Genomic DNA, 24,691 nt, shown 5'->3' with positions numbered 1-24,691 from the left:
AAAAAGCATATAATAAATTCAATGTGAGTTTTACAGTTGACCATCTTGTTTGTGTCCTTCCAAATTTCCCTTTTTTTTGTTAAACATTTCTATGGCCTACTTTTCCTTGTAAGGATGGAGCTTATAGAATAAACAAATCAATCATCCCACCTTAATTAACCTAACACAACACCATAGCCCTAATACCTTATCAGGTTAAAAAAAAACAAAACACCTCTACTCAATCAATCAATCAAAATACATGGGAAAAACCTAGTTTATCAAATTGGAAAAGGGTAGAGCATATCAAACCATAGGATGAAATGAAATATTACCCAGGAAGGGTGATGGGATGACCTAATGAACTTCAAAAAGTGGAAGATTTCAGACTTCCTGATAGCCATGGGTAAGCAGCAGGGTCCTAATATACTTTTGGTGTAGCGTCCCTGAAGCAGGGGCGATTTATGGCAACATTTATATAAGATGCCAAGAAAAAACACTAGACACACCAGGGAAAGGCAGCTTCAGGAGAAAGAAGGAACCTGGTAGAAAGCTCTGCCATGCCTACAGGGAACTTCACAGAGGCTCCAAAGAGAGAGCAAAGTTGCTGCTGTAGGTTCTCCCTTGGCCATATGAACTCTCCAAGCCTGAGTCCACTTTCTACTAGACTCAGTATATATTTGCAGAAATGTCCTAGATAGACTTTTTGGATAAATGTTTTATAACAACTGTCCTTACTATATTAGTAAATACCTCTAACTAAAAGCTAATAAACTTTGGCTGGTAGTTGATATTAAATGATAATCAATGTGGGAGGCATACCAGTAGAGACTTGTGAGCTAATTTCTAACTCCTCACTGTTATTCCCAGAACCCATAGGGAGAAATAGCTAGTCAATACAGCTTCCTAATGTGAACAGGAATTTGGGATAGCAGTCTCAGAGCATACGTGCTATGCTTTCTTTTATTTTTTTTACATCACTACAATCCCCTTAAATTTAAAAAATAAAACCCTTAACGAATAGATGGATGAAAAAAATTATTAGTCATATTTGTTATAATAATGTATAATATTATAAATAATATGCTATAATATAATAAATAATAATTACTGTGCTAAGCACTGGAGATACAAATAGAATACAGAATCTGCTCTTAAGGAGCTCGAATTCTGCAGGTTTCAGTTCCAAGTCAGATGGAAAGTCATCTATTAGGGTTTAGTGGCAAAACAGATGGTAATGTCTCTTCTTTAATGTTATTTCCACTGATAAGTCATATCAGTTTCTGAAGTTGAGCCATTTGACAGGATTTTGGTGGTGATTACCTTCTTTTCTGGGTCTTCATTCACTATGGCTGTAGTGTCCACAGAAGTAGCTGCCAGGCCCTGTCTTCACTAAGTTGGCTTCTGGGGATGATTGGGAGGGGATGTGGAGAGAGAGCTGGAAGCAGAAGCAACCTGGGGAGTGCAGCCACTGTTGAGGCTCTTGGGTTTACCTGCCATTTGGTGGCAGTTGGTATTTTTGGTGATGAGGAAAGTGGGCCCCTTTTTCAAGGTGATACACTGGTACTACCAAATCAAGCAAAACAAATCCACACATTGGCAATATCTGGAAATGTGTGTCTTATGTGTAGAATGGTACCATGGGAAACATGTTTCATCATCAATCCCACTGGAGTTATGGGTTGGTCATTGTGATGATCAGAATTCAGAAATTATTCAAGACATGCTATATTCATTCACCAACCCTAGGCTTGCATGCTGCATCTTAATTGCCTTCCTTTATTGAAAATGCGATTCCAGATTTTTTTTTTAAAGCACAATCTGATCTTTTCTTCGTTTTATTCCTGATCTTGTTATAGCATATTACTCCCAACAAACATAAGATGTGTGTTGTATTTCCTTTTGAAACGATGCATAAAATTTCAAGTAAAAAAATCTCATATTTAAAAAAGTAATTTTTGTCTTCCTTTTCCTATAAGAGTTGTACAAAAAAATACATTCTAAAATATTAAAAAAGACTGAATGACATTTAGCCTATGGGTACCCCAGGTAATTCAGTAAGGTTATAAATTGTAGAATAGCATTGCTGACCTGCACTGGCAAGGGGAATTTCCTCAACAGAAAATCACAGGTACAAACCTCCCCACAACACCACCCCACCCTCTCCTACCCCCACCCCCACCAAAAAAAAGATGTCAGGAAAACAAATAAATTTTCATGATGAAGGGCTAAAGAATTAATGAAGATTAATTTTAGGGACCTAATTTTAGATGTAGTTTTACTGAGTCAAATTGCAGGGGCCTAGCACCAGAGTCAGTGCATTATAGTTACTGTGTACATATTTCAACTATTTGAGTTAGCACAGATATACCTATATTTTTGAGAAAGGGAAAAATATTTTTATGCTTTAAAAATAGCATGTACTGTCATTTTTTTTTCAAAGATGATCATAAATGAATCAATGTCAGTGAAGTGCAAACACATTTTTGTGACAAAATCTGATAAACAATTCCTACATATTTAACATACACGTACATATTAAAGTATTAAGGCATGAAAGTTTTCACATCACTGTCATCAAACATGCTGAAGGAATTCAAAATTGGACTAAACTTCAAATTCTGTGATCTATTTTGTGAACAATTTCATGCTGTATGTAGGTCATTTTATATACTAAAAGGAAAGAAAGAATATATTCTTACCGTAATTGAGGGCCTCTGGAGCAGTCCATTTGATGGGAATTTGCTTTAAGCCAGAAGATGAATATATACCACCATCTTCTTGACGGGACATTCCAAAGTCGCTGATTTTCAGAATATTATTTTCCCCTACCAGGCAATTTCTTGCAGCAAGGTCCCTAAATTAAAAGGAGACACCGAAAACATCTATTAATACAAATTGAAAGCAATTTTCATGCTTATATTTTTAGGGTTTCTTCCCCATTTCTACAAAATAGACATGTCTAAAGCACAGGTCCTTCCACTGCTCAAGATGCCTTAGTAGCTCCCTATTGCTTCTAGATAAATCACAAACTCATTTGCTTGGCATTTAAAGCCCTTTACAATTTTGATCCATCTTTCAAAGCTGATCACATTTGACTCTTTCACACATTGCTACAATCCAACTTGTTATTGGTATAGGACGTTCCATCTTGTGTCTCTGGTACGGGGTCCATGACTTGAAATGTTCTCTATCTTCGCCTCTGCGTTTGGAATCGCTAGCTCTCTTTAAGATTCAACTTAAGTGTTGAAGCATTTTTGGAATTCCTCAGTTGTTAGTACTCATTGCCATCAGAAATTATTTTGCATTCATTTTCTGTTTGTGCATATTATTGTGGTTAGAGAGACAGCCTTGGAGTCAAGATTATCTAGGTTCAAGTCCCACCTTTGACTAAGCAAGTCATTTAATTTCTTAATGCCCCACCCAGGCAATTCTTTAAGATTATAATTTGCATATGAATCACTGATCTGCAGTGGTACAGTTTGTTTCCTCATTGGGGAGCTTCCTACATGGATAAAATCTCTGCTTTGGATGGAGGGCAGATAATTTCATTTTGGTTTTTGCTTTCCCAGGGTCAGGCATAGTGACTGGCTCTTAGTGATAAATGCTTGCTGAAATGAATGTAATTTAAAAAGTCCGTGACTTAATAGTCATTCTCATCCTTTCTGTAATAGATAAAAATCATCCATCTTAACGCAGTCTTTATGTTCCAGGAAAAACGTATATTTCAATTTAAATGATAAAAACAAATACTTAAGGATATTAAACAAGGTAAGAAGTGCATACATAGCAAAATTGGCTTACTTTCCCCACTGGATTTATTTTCTCTGACACACTAATGAGTAGTTCTAGTAAGGAGAGAGATGGCTAGAATGTAGAGTGACAAGGGATTAGAGAAACTGTAAACTCTTTTCATCTGCCTCTATGATGCTAGTTGTAATAAAAAGCAAGAATAATATTCTAGAATGAAGCCACTCCTTTCTTTTCCCTCCAGCATTTTTTTTTCTGTCAAAAGAGCCATCATCTCATCTTTAATTAATTGGATAACTTTCCATACTTATATTCTATAATCTAAAAATTAAAACATGTTTCAGGATTACTAGGAAACTAGTGAGAACTCTAACTGGGATGTTACTACTATTTTTTGAGATAATTATCTACATGGTAAGCTGAGGTTGATATTTTTCATTAGGTATTAAATATACTTTGTAATAAGCATTACAAGTCTTGTGTTGGGAGAGTTACTCAAAAAACTAATACAATTAGGTCTAACTCAAAAAGAATGTATTATAGACCTTCCCAATTGCTGACATGATCCACAGGGACCAGCTCCTTTATCAGTGAGAATAGTATTTAACTCTAAGAAACTCCACCTAGGAAAAAATTAATTTACTTATTTACAAATTCTAGAGTCTATATATTGTGAATACTTTCTTCAATACAGTCAGGAGGTACTGAACATGGACCGTACCAAATAACATCACAAAAATTAAGTTGATTGAATTTTAACAGATGTTGGAGTCCTTTCCAAACTAACTCTCAGAGTACAGTAGGACCAATGACTAATTATTTTGAACTTCACAAAACCATCAAACATGAACATTTATGTAAACAAAGACTAGAAAAAGAAGATTATATACCAAACTGTGAACTATCTCATGTACAGATTTTTTAAAATATATAATAAATTCAATATATTAATTTCAAAGCAATCCTGCTTGTCTGTGTTTCCCTTTGAACTACTCTCTTAGAATTGTTATAGGAAAAATAAAATGCAATATGAAATTAAAAGAAAATGATAAGATGTACAATGGGAAATGGATAAAAGACCAGGCATTAACATGAATGATCACCATTTCCTAAGTATTTACTGATGTAAATCAATCATAAAAATGAGGAGATCAAAAGGACTTATCACATAACCAGTAAAAACTTGATCTTGACAAGCAGAGTTATATGGTAGTCAAAGTCAAAATTGGTTTGCAATAAAAATGCATTTGTAAAATCTTATGGCTTATGGGGGAAGATAATGAACAATGTCACCTCATAAAATAGTGGGGAGTAGTGGATGGAAAAACAATATTATAGAAACTCTGGTAAGAGACTCAATTATTCCAGACCTCCCCATGTTACTTAAGTATGAAATCAGAGAACTGACCTCCAGCATTTAGCACAGTGCCTGGCACATAATAGGTGCCTGACAAATGTTTACTGATTGAGTGAAAGATGGCAAACAGATTGAAAATGTAAAAGATAAATGAAAATTTATATGAGTCACCACATTTGGATTCTAACATCATATCCCCCAACATGCTAAAGGAAGATGTAAAAATAGCACTAAGGAAAACAAATATAGAAAGAGAGGCTGAACTAGACCAACGATAAACAGAGAAAGGCTGAGCTGGAGACAATTTTAGGAATGTTGAGGGACTGAATTTTAAGATATCTCAAAGAACAGAGGACACTAAATATCTGCAAAAAATATAGATCTTATAAGTGACTGAATAAAAAGGAAATTAAAAAAAATAAAAAACCATCAATTCAAATACCTGCTTTCCTATTGTCACAAAGCTTTTGAGAGAATGATATACTCCTATTAAGATTATTCTTGATGAAAGTATTAGATAGGAAAAGGCAGGCTTTTCCAAATAAAATACATTCATACAACTAAGTGAAAGGTATAGAAAAGCTCTCACAGTACTTTTTACTTATTAACTAAACAACATTTGGTAGGGCAAATACAGTCATAAACTTCATGCTCATGTCAAAGTTATACAAAAGTCCTTCAAAAATGTGACAAAGATAACTTTGTTTGATAAGAGTTGTTTTATGAATTTTAACAGTCACCATTCTCTCCTCCTTACTCCCTTTTGCTCTGGATATTTAATGAGCCATCCACTGTTATAACAATTAGGCTTTTTTTTAAGCTTAGGAGTAATAATAATAGCTTCAGGTCAATTTTCTCTATATTATGTGGTCTATACCAGACAAAAAGTAATTAATACTGTCACAATAGCTTAGAGCACCCAGTTAGAAAAAAATTACTAACAATCAGAGATTTAGCTCTCTGTTCTACTTTAAATTTTTGTTTATATCTAGCTAGCCTTTAACCTCTTTATGTTTAAGGCAAAATTTAGAATATACGACAAGAGGGAAATGAAATATATTATAGTGTATGTTACTGAACATCACAAAAAGGGGAAGTTGGGGAAAGAGCTAGGTTTTTTTTTTAAAGAATTTCCCCCAGTCCTTTAATTGGTGGGTTCAACTGATAGCTTTACATGTTTGAAGAGAGGTAGTGTGGTAGAGTAGAAATTGAGCTGGACTTGAAGTGGGAGAACTTAGGTTTAAATCATGACTATGCCACTTATTGGCTGTGTGCCCTGGAGGCAAGTCATTTAACTTCTCTAGTTATCTCAGTTCCTCATTTTACAAATGAGGAGGCTTGATTAGATGGGCTCTGAAGTCCCTTCTATCTCTAAATTCTATGGGTCCTATGATATAGGCTCTTATATTTTTTTGCTTAAAGGTGTTTACTACTATCGTAGAGGGTCTCCAAATGGATGAGGGACTTCCTATAAATGGTGAACTTCTCCAGATGCTCCTATTTTGGGGCGACCTTTACCTGACTGCATTACCCCAGAATACTGTAGAGCATACTAAATAAGACATACAAGCATTTAAGAGAGTTGAGTGTACCTATACAAGAAAAACCTAGTAGATGAAGAATGCCTACTGTCCAGATGATGATGTGTAGTTGTATCTTCAACAGACACTACAGGAGGGTGATGAACTGGGCTTGGAACTGAACAGGAGGAAAACAGCAGGTTGGACTACATTTGAAAAATTGTATAGTGCTTCAATGACCCCCATTTCTTCTTGAAACAAAATCCTATCTTCTTAATATTATTTTTCCTGTGATTGTACATGGATCCAAGTCATATAATACTAGAGTTTCCAAAGAATTAAACTTGCATGTAACACAAAGGGCAATGGAGAGATATGTCAACACACCTGTCCCAAAATATGCACTGACAGAATGGGATGTTTCTGGGAAGATGTGAGAGGTCACTACATACAGGAATCTGAATACCAAGCCTCATATTTTCTTTCAAAGTGATTACTTGAAGTATTACAGATTCTAGAATTATTGCTTCACCTTCAACTGGAAACCAGATATTAGGTAGTAAATTAGAGCTTGGAAAATAAAAAATTAAAACTGCAAAAATTCTCAGAGAATTACAACCTATAATTAAAATATTCCCTTTGGTGCCTATTTTCTTTAGTTCTGAAATGGACAATGTTGTGCCTCTCCTTTTATGAGTAGATTAACAATATGTGAAATATGGTAAATCAGAAATGATTAGATGGTAGATATAGTATTCTCTCTATTTGTGATTTCATTTGATATATCATTTACCATGTTTCTAAGTCAGTATTTATCTCTCACAAAGAAAAGGAGTTAAAGAAATATTTACTTTGTTACAGGAAAGTTTTTCACATGGGATTCAGAAGATAGTGAACCATGTTATAAGCACTGATAATGAAAAAAAAATTATCCTCTTTAGAGTCCTGGGGCTCTCCAATTCTGAAAATAATGTCTTGATAGAACAGTTTTTTTAGACTGTCCATCTAACTCAGGTAGGAGTCTAATTGTAGAGGTAGAAAAGGGAAGAAAAGTGAAGAAAGGTAGAAGGAATATAAAGAAGAAAGTGAAAGTAAGATTACATTGAAAATTGGAGGAGAAGCTAACACAAACTGACACACACAAATATAAAGCCAACACCCAGGAAGAAAAAAACATGAAGCACATTTTAATTTCCTTATTCTAAAACTGAATTCTGAGGCAAATAGGTTGATGATTCCATGTCATTATTACTACGTACATATCACTTTGTGTGTGTGTGTGTGTGTGTGTGTGTGTGTGTGTGTGTGTGTATACTTTGGCTTCATTTTGTGGAATTTAATATAACATAGTTTCTACTGCATTTCTCAAAATTTAACTTAATGCCACTAGATAACTTTAAAGTCTGAAGGACCAAAACAACGAATATAGGTCATATTCAACCTGAAAGAAAGAAATATCCCACAACCACACATATATGCAATTTGCTACCAGTGGTAAGGAGAGGTAATATATTAACCTTTCTCACTACTGGTATTCAATACTCAAGACTAATATATGTATAGGCATTAATATATTAATGGATACATTATTATATATTGTATTATACTAATATATCAATTGTTAGATATATTAATACATAGATACACAATAACTGAAAGGAAAACAATGAACATGTCAAAAGAGAAGAAAAACCTATTTTAACTGTCAGATGCACAAACTCTTTTACTCTCATATTACATTCTACTGAAAGGTAAGTATGTATGCTTTTTATTAACCTCAAAAATGGTTGGATTTCTCTTTATAATACATTTATGATACAATGAACTAGGAAACATGGGTAAGGGGTGGTCCTGGTATCATAATGGCTACTCTGATATTCTACTGGTTGTCAATAAGTGTTTAGCAGTGGGTGATGAGATCAAGGAATGGTCCAAATAACATGGTGGAACCAGGTTCTCCCAAAGTCATATGATGTCCATGAGGGTTTTTGTAGTTATTTGACTAAAGTAACCATAATATCAAATTTCCAACATTTATTTTCCATTCTCAACTATATCCTACTTTCATCTTTAAATTAGGTTTACTTTATTTTCCTTTTCTTCCAATTTCTACCCTTCTTCCAGAAAAACACCTTGGACTTCTGCCTAAAATTGCAAAAACAGATGGACAAGTCAAATAAGACTGTTCTATCCAGGCATTTTTTTTCTATAGAACATTTAGGTAAACGCAGTTCTACCATCGCTGTCCCCATTGAACAACAGATACTTTAATGGGAAAAGCATGGGGAATAAAACTTTAATTTTGGTGGGATCCCAGCATGTCAAGAAATTAAGTAAAGTGCTCTCTGGAATGCATGCTCCATAGGTAATAAACTAACTTTCATCTTAAATCTTTTCTTTTCTTGCATTCACTAAAACTGAACTCGTTCCTGACTACACAACATTTTTGGCCACATTTCCTGCACTGGTTGCAGCTTTATTCATCCCTTGACTCATTGGTGATGATGGTAGGGGAGTTGGATTACTCCTCCCAACCGCCACTATTAGGCTCTTCCTCTAATCACAATCACTCAGTAACCTCTTCTCCTTTGAGGTTCATTCAATCTATATTTATCACCCAATCAAGATTCTGGTAGCTGTTATCAACTATAACCATGCTATTTCCCTTCCTTCCTCACTGAGTTCAGTGCCTGCCTCACAGTTTTTCTCTCCTCTTCAACTCCTGCCTTATATACTAGATGACATATACATGTATGTATACATACACACGTACACACATGTATATACACACATATATGTACACATACACATCTCTCCATATGTGTGTATACATATACATATACATACATACATACATGTGCGTGTGTACATTATATATATATATATGTACACACACACACACACACCCCCTAACCTCTCCACTTCTCAATTTACTCATTTCCATGACTGGCTCTCAATCTCAGTTATACACAGAGAGGGTCAAACCCTTGGTCATGCCACCAGTCACAGCTGTTCTACTTCCATATTTGTGATTCCTTTATTTGATCACTATCTGTGATCATAACACCTCTCCCTCTGCCTTGGATTCTCTAAACCCGTTCTTTGTCCTTACCTCCAATCTTTCCACCCTTCAGTTCTGTCATCACCCCTGTCCTTGCTACTTATTTTCCCCAACCTGACCTTGGTGTATCAATTCAACTCTACACTGTCCTCTTCTCTTGAGTTCTTTGACCCTTTATCCTGTCACTTATGTCCTACCAAACCTCAGTCTTGGATCACTCCCACATTTATTGCCTTTTCTTTTATCCACATATTGCTGGATGAAAATGGAGAAAATTATAAAACTGAGCTGACAATGTTCACTATAAATTTATGTTACATAATCTCAACTGGGTCCTCAATGCAGCAAGGTTATCCTTTACAGTTCTCTAATTGATTTACTTTCCCATTCACTACGGCAACTTTTCTCAAACTTTTGTTCCTTCCACAAACCTCTCAAGGCTCTTCATCCTCTGCCATTTTAGCTAAAAACTTTAACTCGTATTTCAGTTAAAAAAAAATGAGACCATTTGCAATGAGTTCCCCTTTTGCCCCTTGTCTTCCTCCTCATCTCACGTTATACAGATGCTAGGCGACCCTTCTCCTTGGCAAGATAAAGAACATGTCATTCCAGTGGGTGGTTTTTCTCAGGGGAAAAAAGACTATAGGTAGTCAAATATGATTACTATTGGATAGATGAGATGCTAAAAGAATAAAGGCCCCATCTGACAAAAATATACCGAACAGGTCATAAAATGTGTCAGTAACCTAGAAAGGGAATAACACAGAGTAGAGTTTCAAAAGTCTTTTGTTTTCTTTTTTTCTCTTTTATTTCCTCTGTTTAGACTACTCTTCTGCAATGGTCATCAAAGTAAATTCTAATCAGATATAAAATTTAGCAAATATGCAGATAACACAAAACTGGGATGACTAGTTAATAAAACCTAGGATGACAGACTTAGACCATCTTACTCTGACTCCATTATCTCTTTCTATTGTGTCACATAGATATCTTGTATACACTGGGGAATTCTTTTAATAATGAATCTAAAAACTTAAAAATATATCAGCACTTCTAAGACCAAAACAAACAGTAATAGCTCACATTTTAGTTCTAAATTTAATTAGAAAACCTTTGTTGATATTTTCATGTATTTAACCATTGTGCATGTTTTACATTTGCATTCTATATTTGCATTTTCAGGTACATATCCCACTCAGTTAATGTTCTACTGCTCTCAGTAGGATAACAGTATGTAGGGCATGTAGGATACACTGCTAAATGAGACACTAAATCTCAGTGGGTGTGTCCCTGTGCTTAAATTTTAAATAAATATTGATCAAGTAATAAATAAAAACTAAGTCTCAGAGGCATATGGAGAAGCAAATTAAAAAAACAGTCATGAAAAGTAAATGATGAACACATCCCTGAAATATAGCAAAACCTCAACTGGTAATTCAACAATAAAGCATTATTTCCTTTCTTAAGTACCACATACCAAAGGTCAAGAGTTTTCTAAAGATACAATATAAGACATAATAAAGATCTGACTCTAAAACTATCTTCATTTTAAATTGAATTTTATTTTTTTAATTAGCAAAAATCTGCTTTCTCATCATCCTTCCTTCAATTGAGAACAAAAGAAAAACAAAACTCCTGTTATAAACATGTATAATTAAACAAGACAAATTTTACTTTGGCCATATAAAAAAAAAAAGTATATGTCCCATTTTGCACTCTGAATCTTTCACTTCTGTATCAGGAGGTGGGTAGCATGTTTCATCATTTAGCTCTCTAGAATCATTACATTAATCAGAATTCCTAAGTCTTTCAAAACTGTTAAACTTTATAATATTGTATACTGTCTTTGTAGAAAGTGTTCTCCTTATCCACCTACCCTTTCTCTTAATATCTTTCCCTCCTACTTCTTTTCAGATGAGATGAATCTCTGTACCTTAATGTGTATGTGTTTTCTTCCCTCCTTGAACCAATTAAGATGACAGGGAGACTAAAGTGTTGCTCACTTCCTGACATGCCTCCTCCATTGTATAAACATTCCCTTGCCCTCTTCCTTACCCATTTATGTGACATCATTTTCCCGATTCTTCCTCTTCATTCCCCTCTCTCCCAGTGCATTCCTTTACTTCACGCTTCCATTCTTCTTTTAAGATCATCCAAACGTAACAGAATTATACTAAACCCTCTAATTAGGCTCCTTCTAAAACCCCTGCTGATGATAAAATTTTGAGGGGTTACATGCATATATCTTCAAATAAAAATGCAAACATTTAGTTTACATTTATTATGTTTATGTTTAGTCTTATAATTTCTCACTCACGTTTACCTTTTTATGCTCTTCTTGAATTTTGTGTTTAAATGTCAAAATTTTCTTTTTAGCTCTGATCTTTTTATCAGGAATGACTGAAAGTCCCATTTCCTTATATATCAATTTTTTCCCTGTAGGATTATACTCAGTTTTGCAGGGTAGGTTATTTATTCTTGGTTGTAATCCTAGATACTTTGGTTTCTGGAATATCATAATCCAAGATCTCTGCTCTTTTTTTAGTGGTGGCTGCTAAATTTTGTGTGATCTTGACTACAGCTCTGAATTCTTTATTTCTGGCTGCTTGTAGGATTTTCTTCTTGACCTAAGAGCTCTTGATTCTAGCTATAATATTCCTGGGAATTTTTATTTTGTTGTTTCTTTCAGGATATGACCCACAGCTTCTTTCAATTTCTATTTTGCCCTGTGGTTCTAAGATAGTTGAGGGTTTTCCTTTACCATTTCTTGAAATATGATGTCTATGCTCTTTTTTTGTTCATGGCTTCCTGGTAGTCCAATGATTCTTAAATTTTCTCTCCTTGATCTATTTTCCAGGTGAATTGTTCTTCCAATAAGATACTTCACATTTTCTTCTATTTTCTAGTCTTTTGACTTTTTGAAAAAACTATTATTTCTTGATGTCTCATGAAGTCATTAGCTTCTAATTGGAAAATTCCAATTTTCAAGGACTTACTTTCTTCAGTAAGATTTGGTACCTCTTTTATCAAGCTGTTAATTCTCTTTTCACAACTTTTTTTTCCCCGCATAGCTCTCATTTCTTTTCCATTTTTTCCTCTAGTGCTCTTATTTTTAATAAATAAATACTGCAGGTTCAGAGTAACTAAACTCTTAGCTCCCTTCTGCCCTAGGTATTCTACTACAAGCTTTACTGCTAGGCTAAAGGCTAGAACTGAGTTGCTGCTCTGCTCCTGGGTTCACATTCTATGTTTCTGTAACTTATTCCTTGTTTGGTACTTAGCTAGGCACAGTACACTCTAGGGACTGTTCTCTGCGCCCCAGATCTATGACCTAGAGCTGCCAGATGGTACGTTTTCCTGCTCCCAATGCTATTTCAGTGGTCCCCTGGGATCTCTTTCTGCTCCAGTGTTTCTTGCCCTGGCGGTCTATCTTGGGCTCCTTTCCTACCTCTGGGTGCAGAAATAATTCCTGTCCCCTCTGCTGTGACTGCCAAGCTGCACTCCGGGCCAGCGCCCACCCCAGTGTACACAGACTTCTCTGTCTATCTTCCTAAACTGCCTTGGGCTAGAAAAATTGACTCATTTTGACTTTTTTCTTGGCTTTCCTGATTGGAATTTAGTCTGGCACACTTTTAGGTTGATGTGGAAGAGGTATGCTGTGTGAGCTAGGCAAAAATGCTTCCTCTCACTCCTTGATCTTGACTCTTCCCCCCTCCCCATAAATAATTTCTTAGAGTACTAGAGTATTCTGTAACAAATATATATGTATATATATATGTGTTTGTATGTGTATATGCATGTATATAAATATGTATAAGCATAATGTATAATGCCAAAATAATGGGCACCCCCTTAGTTTCCAATTCTTTGCCACTTCAAAAAGAACTATATATAGAGATATCTATCTATCTATCTATCTATCTATCTATTACCCCCTCTTAGGATTTATCCCTCCCTTAATCCACTCTCCTAATTTCTCTTTCTTTATTCCCCAAAGCTACTTTCAGTACTAGACCTCTGCTCCCAAAGGACTTCTGTTGAAAATTAAAAACATTATAAAGAAAAAACAACTTTTAAGATTTTAAAACTCTCATCAATGCAGCTAAAGGCATGAATTGAAAAAAAATGAAAAAAAAAACATGCCACTCACCTCTTGACAGAGATGTGAAAGCATAAAATGTAGAAAGAGATATACATGTTCAGACATGGCTAATGTGGGAACTTGTTTTGACAGACTATATGGATATGAATTGAGGAACTGTTTTTGGGAGAGTTGTTTTTAAGAATTTGCTCAATGGAGGAGGGGACTAGTGGGAGAGATAGATTAATAAAAACATATTACTTGAAAAATAAAAATAATAAACAAAATAAAGTAAAACAAGATAAAAAACCTCTCCTCTTACTCTAGGAGAATGGAAAGTACGATTTACTTGAAGACAACTGGAGTGATTTCAAAGGCTGCACTTGAAAAAAAATTTCTTTTAGTGACAGAAAAAGTGAGGATACACTGCTTATTGAATTAAATAAGTTTTATTGTATCTGTCATTAATTCTGGAGTCTATTCATTTTCTAAAATGAATCCCAACACATACTTTCCTATGGGTAAAAACACATCAGCAATATACAAGTAGCTTTCTCCTTAGCATTTTGTAATTAGCAGACTAAATAAATGTCAGTTATTATAATTTCAAGTAAAATGTTTCCACCTTTCCTCACAAATATGCAGAGCAATAATGCAAAAAGCGTTAAAAGTCAATTAAATTCAATATTTATTAAGTACCCACTCCAAACATACATACCAGGCAATGTATATACAAAGATAAAATATGACAGAATCTTTCCTCAGTAGAATTACATTCTATTAGAAAATAACTGCTCACATTTCCATAAGCTTTAAGATTTACACAGTATTTTTCTTATAGCTACTTCATGAGGGGGTGCTGCTAGCACTGATATCCCCATTTTTTGGGAGAGGAAACTGTAGCTCAGAGAATATCAGTACCTGCCCAACATCACACAGATCCAGGTTGAATCCAGATCTTTCCTGACTCAAAATCTGGTGCTTTTCCCATTATACAAAAGAGAGATCCACACAAAGTAATCTAGAAAAATTTGAGAAGAGAAAAGACCATCGGAATGGGAACTAGGATAACTGGGTCCTGCTCTTTGTCTTGCTATTCTACTACAGTGACCAAGTGATTTAAGCTCTTTGGGTCTCAGGGTCTTCACATATAACATGTAGGGGCCATCTCTAATGTCTCTTCCAGCTCTAAAATTGTGAAAGTCTATGATTTCAAGTCATAGGTCAATTTCAATAAGAGAAGACACTTCAATTTTTATTTGAATTAGAACTTAAATGTGTAATTACTTTAGTCTAATAGTGGTATTAACTGGTATTTGAGATGCAGGTCATTTAAATAATCCAGCAGAATATATTAATATATCTGATTGAGTCATTTATTTAATTTCCATAGTAAGCTAATTTCAAAAAGCAGAACTGACAATTCCCAAAATGCAAGGATCTAAGAAGGTGAATGGTAGTCACTATACTTCCTTCCCATTCCCATCTTCTAAAAGTACCGAGTATAAATCGTTCCTTTGGCCATAGGGCAAATGCCTGATTTGTAGTAGCTGGATAAATATCACTCAGCCAGTACAATAGTAACTGTGGATAAGGATGGTATACTCCTTTTTAGGTTAGCTAATAGATTATATGTTTCTATCTACAAGAGAAGCTAAATGAGGCATACAAACAACAATATGTAAACAAGGTATATACAGGATAATCTGGAGCTAATCAACAGAGAGGAGATACTAATATTAAGAGGGGACTGGGAAAGGTATTTTGTAGAAAGTGAGATTTAAGATGGGACTTGAAGAAAGTCAGGGAAGCCAGGAGGCAGAGATGAGAAGGGAAAGAATTCCAGGAATAGAGAATAGCCAGTGAAACTGCCGGGAGTCAGGATATAGCGTCCTGTGCCAAGGGAACAGAAAGGAGGCCAGTGTCACTGAATTACAAAGAGGTGTTGGTGTGAGGAGGCATTAATATCTTCTTTTTATAGAAGAGAAAAGTTAGGCTTCGTAAGGCTAGGTGATTTGCCTAGGGTAAAACAACTGAAAGAGGCTGAGCCAGGATTTGAAACTAGTCCTTCTAACTCCCCAGTTCAACACTGTTTCTGCTATAATCAATCAATCAACATTTACTGTTATTAAGTACCTTCAATGTGCCCCAAGTACCCTGCTCCTTTAGAGGTCAATTTCTCTATTCTCGAGGTATTGTAAATAGTACATTCAAACCAATTCATTGTCCTCTTTCCTATATATTTAGAATTAAGGCTCACTACATTATGCATCTACTGTTGCATGAGCTAATTCAGGTTTTGTGCTATCAAATCTTCTGTGGCCTGAATATGAGCTGGAAATCTTCTGCCATTTGTTTGGATCCCTACATACGGTCAAATACTTTGTCCTATAACTGGATCTTCATCAATACCAAGATAATTTAAAATACTTTTAAGTATCTGTAGGAAGGTAAGAAATAGTGACTTTGTTTGATACATCTTATTTTTTTCTAGCCTCCCATATTTAGTGAATTTTTCATTATTCCCATTTCAATCTCTAATGTAGTTTTCTTCATTTACGTGTATGTGGAGTGATATCCCAGGTGACTTCACAATAATTTTTCTTTGTTCCAATGACTGCTTTCAATGTGATAAAGCCACAAAGAAAAGACCAAGTTTCAAATATGGGCTTATTTTATTATAATTCATTTTTATCTTGAAACAAAGATCTAGAATTCAATTTCTTTTCTGTCTCCATTTATTTCGTTGCTATAGTTGGAAAGCTTACTTTATCTTTGCCCACTTTTAATAATTCAGGATTATGTTTGATAAGACTTTATTTCTATGGTATTATGTTAAGAATAATTTTATACATACAGCTATTTTTCTCTCTTTGCAATTCTATAAGATAAAGGTTAGTGGTTGGTTGTGTGCATGGACTGTATTTTAAATGTTTTCCTAATATAACAAGTCAGTTCCACTAAATGAGTTACTATGCACTCTGTTTTAAATCCTGTAATTTTTTGATATTATCTATATAAGATTGAGGTTTTGCATTTACGAAAGAATCTTTTGCTCAACAAATATTAAATTTGCATATGTGTGCATGTACTTAAAAATTTCTGATTTCTCAGTGAAGCCTCTACTTACCAAATTCATAGCTATACAACACAAGAGCAGTTCAAAGATTCAGTGTGAAAGAGTTTGTCTGTGAGTGGGGCCAAGATGGCAGAGTAAGGCAGAAGCTTGCCTGTACTCTCTCAAATTCACTTCCAAACAACTATAAAATAACTTCTCAAAATGAATACTGGAGGGGCAGAACCAACAAAAGGATGGGGTAAAACAATTTTCCAGTCCAAGAAAACTTAGAAGGTGGGCAGAAAAAGTCTGTCTCACTGGGGTAAAAGGGGGAATGCAGTCCAGCACAGCAGGTGTCTGGGCAAGCCAGCAGCAGGTTGTAAGCAGTTAGGCCTCAAGCCCCAGGACAGGACAGCAGTGAGGACTGTGGACCCTCAGCACAGCTCAGCAGCAAGGCCTTATGGCCCCTGGCCCCCAGTATAAACCAGCGTCAAAGCCCTACAGACCCCAGAACAGTTTTGCAGTGAGGTCCTGTGGCTTCTAGCATGGCCTTAGAGCAGTCCAGTGTCAAGGCCCTGGCACAGGCCAGTGCAAGGCCTCATACCCCCATTCAAGAAGCTTGGGATAGTGCCCTCTCCACCCCAGGAGCAGAGCCCAACTTCAACATAAAAGTCATAAAAAAGGGTAGAAAAATAAGCAAAAAATAAAAAAAAGAACCTGACCACAGAAAATTACTATGGTGACAGGGAAGATCAAAACACAAACTCAGAAGAGGAGAACAATGTCAAAGTGTCTACATGCAAAGCTTCAAAGAAAAATGTGAATTGGTCTCAGGCCCAAAAAAAGAACTGGAAGAGCTCAAAAAAGAAAATTAAAAATCAAATAAGAGAGACAGAAGAAAAACTAGGAAAAGAAATATGAGTGATGCAAGAGAATTATGAAAAAAGAGCTTGATAAAGGAAACACAAAAAATGGAAAAAGATAAATGAAAATCCTCTGAATAAAACAACTTTTTAAAAATTAGAATTGGTTAAATGGAAAAGAAGGCACAAAAATCCATTGAAGAAACAACTTCTTAAAAAATAGAATTGGCCAAATGGAAAAGGAGGTACAAAAGCTCACTGAAGAAAATAATTCCTTAAAAATTAGAAGTGGGCAAGTGGAAGTTAATGACTCTATAAGACATCAAAAACAATAAAATAAAATCAAAAGAATGAAAAAATAGAAGAAAATGTGAAATATCTCACTGGAAAAACAACTAATTTGGAAAACGGTTCGAGGAGAGATAATTTAAGAATTATTGGACTACCCGAAAGCCATGATAAAAAAAAAAAGCCTGAATATCATAATTCAAGAAATTATCAAGGAAAGCTGCCTTACTATCTCAGAACCAGAGTGTAAAACAGAAACTAAAAGAAGCTACCAATCACCTCCTGAAAGAGATCCCAAAAGAAAAACTCCCAGGAATATTAGAGCCAAATTACGGAACTGCCAATTCAAGGAGAAAATACTGCAAGCGGCCAGAAAGAAACAATTCAAATATCACAGAGTCACAGTCAGGATTCCACAGGATTTAGCAGCTTTTACATTAAAGGATTGCAGGGCTTGGAATTTGATATTCCAGAAGGCAAGCAAGACAGGATTACAACCAAGAATCACCTGCTCAGTGAAAGTGAGTATAATCTTATAGACATTCAATGAAATACAGGACTTTCAAGTATTTCTGATGAAAGGACCAGAGCTGAACAGAAAATCTGATTTTCAAATACAAAGACTCAGTGTGGAAATAATGATAATTTTTATTTTTATAGTGTTTTTAAATCTAATGTATCTTAAAGAATATAAAAAAATCAACAGATAAGGTGACATCTGAGTGAAATTTTATTTGGAATTGAGAGAGACAGAGTATGATTAACTAACTAGGTAGGAACTGGGTTTAAACTATCTCTCATGAAACCTAAGGTAGATGGGAGTTTTGGTGATAATAATAGAATCTAATCTAATTTCATTTGATTATTAAACTGTTGCAGGAACTGTGCTGTTTAACATTTTTTTTTTTTTACTCCGGGCACTTACCCTAGCATACAGTAGCCTCTTATTCCACATTTATATAATTAAATCTGATGGAAAACAATACTTGGTCATTATAGTTGGTTTAGGACACTATATCTAAAAGCAAAGTAAATACTGGTCATATATGTAAGTGAGCCTCTATAAGGACTTCCCTTTAAAGCTTTTGTTTCTTTGCTATAAACAGTTATTTGATCCTATATAATTTTTGTTTAAGGCATACTTTACAATTAAGAGTTATAAGGGAATTTAAATATTATCTAGTCAAACACATTTATTTTACAGATAAGGAAACAGAAGAGAAGTTACATGTAACTTGCCCAAGGAGACAAAAGTATCAGAACCAAACTCAAAGTAAGGTAATCTGACTCAAGATTTTTTATCTTTTTACTATACCACAAGGGGTAATAAGCTTAGAAAAATGGTATAGTGAATAAAAATCTTGATCTTTTCCTCTTAGGCTTCAAATATTAGGGCTACTGCCTGCAGATATGACAGATAAATAGATAATGAGGAATGGGAAATAGCCTAAGTAATATAGAACCATTCAAGTACTCTGTCATTTTCTTATGAAGTACTGAATAAAAATGTATGGTTTAATTCAATTCCATTTAATTTAACAAGTATTATATAACCATCTCTGTGATAGGCACTGTGGGAGATATAAAAGAAACACAATTTATATTCTATTTATCCAAAGGTCCTTTAGCGGGCATCACATAAACAACCACAGAGCAAGCAAAAAGGGCCTCCCAGCAGTCAAAGCTCAAGAACTTTTGTCAAAACAAAGTCTCTCAGGCACTTACCCAGAGCCTTTTATTTTAGACACAAATTTAATGACCTTGAAGATTAGAAGCAGCAAATTGAAAGGTAGTACTGTTGCAGCTATTAGAGGCAAGAAGAGAGATAGCCCTGAGTAGAAAAGACAGAAAAACTATAAAATTGTAAAAAGCAGACATAAGAACTAAAATGTACAGTAGTCATGAGCCACTTAGAGTAGAGGAAAACAGTCTAACATACTTCAACAAGCCCAGAAGACAATATTCTACCCAGTATAATAATAGTAACACTACATAAAGGCCTTTCAGTAATACAAATTTTTGTTATATATGCAAATATAATAAAACGTGTAAAACATATTAAATATTCTTCCCTGAAGAGAGGCAGGGAAGTGTGTAATTCACTCTAGGAAGATTTCCATCTAAAATGGATAAAATAAAGTGTTCTTTCTTTCTCTCTTTCTCTTATACACACACACACACACACACACACACAAGTTCTTGAACTAAAAGAGCTTCTAATATTTTGGAGGGTACAAGACTTATATAAAACAAAGAACAATCACAGCTATTGCAAAGTTGAATATAATCAAGTGTACAAGGTCTGGGACAGTAAGTAACTGCTATAAGTAGTCAGGAAGAGGAAAGAAAGATATTGGCTAGAATTATTGGGAGAGGCTTTACTGAAGAGATGTGTCCTGAAGAAATGGTATGATTTACAAAAATGAAGGGAACATTATGTGCAGCTGAATGCAAAGGCTGTAGAGCTCATTTGTGTCTGTATGTGTTTGTATATGTACATGTGTATCCTTGATAGATACTACAAATTGACAATGAGTTCTTTCCAACTATGGCAACAACAAAATGTCCAGTCATATCAGTTAATAATTTAAGGAATTAACTCATAAGTCAGAGAAAAGTATCCTATTTCAAAGTTTATGAAATAAAGTTAAGCACAAATGATCAAAACATTCACTAGTAGATACAGCATGTTTCCATTGTTCAGTAAACCTTCAACAAAAAATTGCTAAATCGATTAATGATGACGATGAAGTAAAACAAAATGGATTCAAATAGATTAGACATTAGGAAAGCAAACAACAATGTACAATGAGAGATACACAGGATACATTGGAGATAATCAACAACAAACTGGAGAGGGATGGGACTAACATTAGTAGGGATCAGGAAAGGCTTCTTGTGGAAGGTGGGATTTAAGGTGGGACTTGAAAGAAGCCACCATGTTCATGGTTGTGAACTTCAGTGATGGAAAGGATGATGGAACTCTGGACAGAAATAGAGAAGTTCAGAAAAGAGATGGGTTGAAAAGAGACAGGTTTGGGGGAAATGCTTTGAGAGCAAGTTAAGTGTTTTTGGAAGTACTTAATTCTTTCAAATTATGAGGAATTCAGTAAAACACTTTAAGGCTCTTGTGGTCTCAAAATTAACACTAATGAAATCAATAAAATTACAAATCAAGTCTTTCAGAAATTGCCTCTCCCCAACTTTATATTCCAGGAAGAGAATATACTCAGACAATCTGCTCAATTAAGCTTTAGCTTTTAAATTATTTCTTCCAAAAGCATCCTTGGAATGATTTTAACATAATCAAAATGAAATGAGAAGAGAAGAACAAGTGATGGAGTTGGGTGATGAATTCACGGAACTTCAACTCACAGTAACATATCCTTCCTAAAAATAAATGGATTTACTTCACAATTTTTATTTTTAATCCTACAGGTTTACTTTGCTCCTGACATTTTCATTCTGTATTTATGACAAAACTTCTGCAGCCTTTTAATTCATCTTGAATAAACACATTTTGGAAAAGGTCATTATGGCTACAGAATGGCAAAGCCTGGAAGAATCTATCAGTTTGGATTTCCTTTCCCCAAGTGCCTAGCCAGTTTGATCTGTCAAGCTGGTCAGCTTCAAGAGAAAACATGTAGAATAGAAGTTTATGTTTGGCTGTCTGGCATGAAGAATTTACAGAGAAGGAAATCTTTCAATGATTTTTTAATAAAAATACAATTTGTCTGCTCTCAAAGGCTTAGCTCTTTCCTCAGTTCTGACTGCTAACATGGTAGCTCTGATGATTCTGACCCAACACAAATAGATCTTTAAACTGCTGGTCTGTTACTATGGTGACCACTGTCTCAAGGAAGTGTCTACTCTAGAGTTCCTAAGAACTTTAAAATTGGTAAGTGAGATATAGAACATTTAAAGAATGGTAACAATCATAAGAAAAGAATGGGGGAGGATTTTGGAGAACTGATGTTTAGTAATCTGCTTAAGAGCTGTTAATGCTGAAGGAGAGAGGAAAACATGGTTTAGCATCATCTATAGAAACGTGAGCTTAGTACCATAATGGCATTTTCCATTCTAATATTAATTTTCCAAAAGTATAGTTACACAGTTCAATAACTCACCAAAGGAAGTTACTAAGGCACAAACATGGGAGGCATATAAGTGTAAACTACCTAAACTGTTCTGAATTTAGCAAGAAACAAAGAGGACTGACAGATAAGAAAGCTAATAAATTCCTAATCTCTGTCATTTATAATTCTTCACTGTTTTTCCCTTTGTGATTTGGAAAGCTTTTGCCTTCCAACTACCATGAAATTGAGCTTAAGATCAAATTGAGCCCCTAACAAAGAACTGCACAGTTCTACCAGACAATTTTAATTTTAGAATGTAATGCCTCATTTCCATTGTATCAATTGAAAACCAAAATAACTGAAAGGCAATCTAATTTGTTAATAAATATTTCAGGTGTGTGTGAGAGAGACAGAGAGACAGACAGATGGGGGTGGGGGTGGGGAGGAGTGAGAGTGTAAGTGCTCTTTTGGTTTTCTTCTCCCCCCCCCCCCCCCCCCCCCCCCCCCCTTTGGGGTGTTTCTTTGTTTTTCTTCTCAATAGTCCATGCTAGGAGAATACTGCATAATCAACGGCCTATAATCAATAGCCTGTCAGCACTGTATACTGTCATCATAAAAATACATTTTTATGCAGGGCCCTGATCTGTGTGGAGGATATTCTGGAACCAGGCATGACACTCTATTCTTCTGATTCTGTATTTGCAGTTTGGACCCACAATGTCTGAAGTATTACCCCTGGGTCACGAGACATGTTTCCTATTCTAAGTTCTCTTTTCTATAACTGGTGCCTCTGCTTAATACCTGGAAACCTTTCTGAGACGCACAGACCAACTATTCATGACCTTACTGTATGCTAAGTCTGCATGATATCTCCCGTGTGCCTAGCACATAGTAGATATTAAATGTTGGTTGTGTGATTAGAATTTTTTAAAAAGTTATTTGACTCTCAAACCATATTAAACTTTTTTATGTATTTTAGTCATTTTTCCAATTACAAACACTTCAAGTAAAAGTACATACACTAAACTTCTTTGTATCCCCCACACCATCCAGCACACATAATCTCTGAATAAATCTTTGCTAAATGAATTGGTGTGTCTTGGTGTGTTTCCCTCGTTCACTGCTTAAAAAGGCCCAACGCCTCTCTGGGGTCCAATGCATTCTCAGGCCAGCTTTGTACTCCTTTGGTTCAAGCCTTCCTTCTACCAGCAAGGGCTCAGGGCTTACTTTCATCTCAACCAGTCCAAAGTCCCTCTCCCTGTTAACATATGACTTGGTCAGCTCTGGCTAGGCAGCATAACTTATTCCTAATCTTTTCCCTAATTCAAAGTGCTTCAAAAATACCTACTTCCTGGCTGCTTGACATGGAATTTAATAAAACTCTAAAAGGATGTATTTCAATTACTCAGACTAATGTTTGTTCCTTTAGCACAAATAAAAAAGTTTTGATTGCGTTACAAAATTTTTCTAATATAAATAATACAGAAAAATATGAATTAAGGAAATTAAGAGAAACATAGTTTTATTACTTTAAAATCCAATAATTTGAATTAATAACAAAGTATACTCAAGAAGAGGGGCTATTTTATACAACAGGCTCTAATAATTTATATTTTCTGCAACAGATGCTACTCAGGTATTAAGAGAGAAATCTGGTGTAATGGAAAGAAAACTGATCAGACAATCATGAAATTTGGGCTCCACTCCTAGCTCTGACACTATCTTGATGATCGTGAGCAAGTCACCTTCCTCCCAGAGTCTTAGTTTCCTTATCAATTAAATGAGGGGCTTAGACTAAACAATCTCCAAGGTTCTCTCCAGTTCTGTGATTTTGTAAATCTGGATTTAATTACGATTATTATTCTCAAAAATAGTCTGTGTGCTTAGACAGGCTGAATGTTTTTCTTATGGATGTATTTGCACTATTAACCTGCTTTGTGGTTGTTCTGTCATTCACTTGTGTTGAACTCTTTGTAAGCCCATGGACCACAGTACACCAATACTGTCCACGGGGTTTTCTTGGCAAAGACACTGGACTGGTTTGCCATTTTCTTCTCCAGTGGATTAAGGCAAAAGAGGTGAAGTGACTTGCCTAGGGTCACATAGCTAGTGTCTGGGGCTGGATTTGAACCTAGGTCTTCCTGACTTCAGGCCCAGTGCTCTATCCACTGAGTCACCTAGTTGCCTTCATTAATTTGCTTAGCTATATTCTTTTTCCATAGTTGGCACAAAAGCAAACTTCAGGTAAGTCTGAGTTTGAATTGCTGTACAGACAGTACTTAATAAAGGATTACAGAATCCTGAATTCACAAAATCACAAAACGTTAGTGATTTAGAGATCAAGTCAAATACCTAGCAAAAATATCAAGTCTAGTGCCTAGTAAGCACTTAATGTTTTGAACTGAACTCCCTTATTTTACAGGAAATTAAAGATGTAAACAACATCCTAAAGTTATATTAGTATTGTGTAGCCTGTTTCCTGATTTTAACTTCAGTGTTATTTCTATTATGCCAAGAAATACAGGATTCTCTAAGGAAGAGGTTTCATTTTATACATGAAGGAAAAAGGTTTCAATGCCTTTGTAAAATAAAGGCAAAAGAATAAAGAAACAGGTAAATAATGTAACAATTTTACAAACTGCTTTTATATGTTCTGAA

The 24,691-nt window shown here is 35.1% G+C and overlaps 1 protein-coding gene across 5 annotated transcripts in view; it reads right to left on the bottom strand.

Moving 5' to 3' along the window:
- The window catches only part of FER (FER tyrosine kinase), a 260,682-nt gene that overhangs the window by 12,465 nt on the left and 223,526 nt on the right, over positions 1-24,691 (bottom strand). For all 5 annotated transcript variants that reach the window (XM_027869209.1, XM_027869208.1, XM_027869210.1 and 2 more), the window contains one exon: positions 2,682-2,836. In XM_027869209.1, coding sequence (XP_027725010.1) covers positions 2,682-2,836 — 155 coding nt within the window. The remainder of the gene's footprint in view (positions 1-2,681; positions 2,837-24,691) is intronic.

This window comes from Vombatus ursinus, unplaced genomic scaffold (genome assembly GCF_900497805.2).
Source record: "Vombatus ursinus unplaced genomic scaffold, bare-nosed wombat genome assembly UNPS02014792.1, whole genome shotgun sequence".
NCBI lineage: Eukaryota > Metazoa > Chordata > Mammalia > Diprotodontia > Vombatidae > Vombatus > Vombatus ursinus.
Note: the sequence above shows the minus strand (reverse complement) of the source record. Positions and strands in the feature narration are given on the sequence as shown.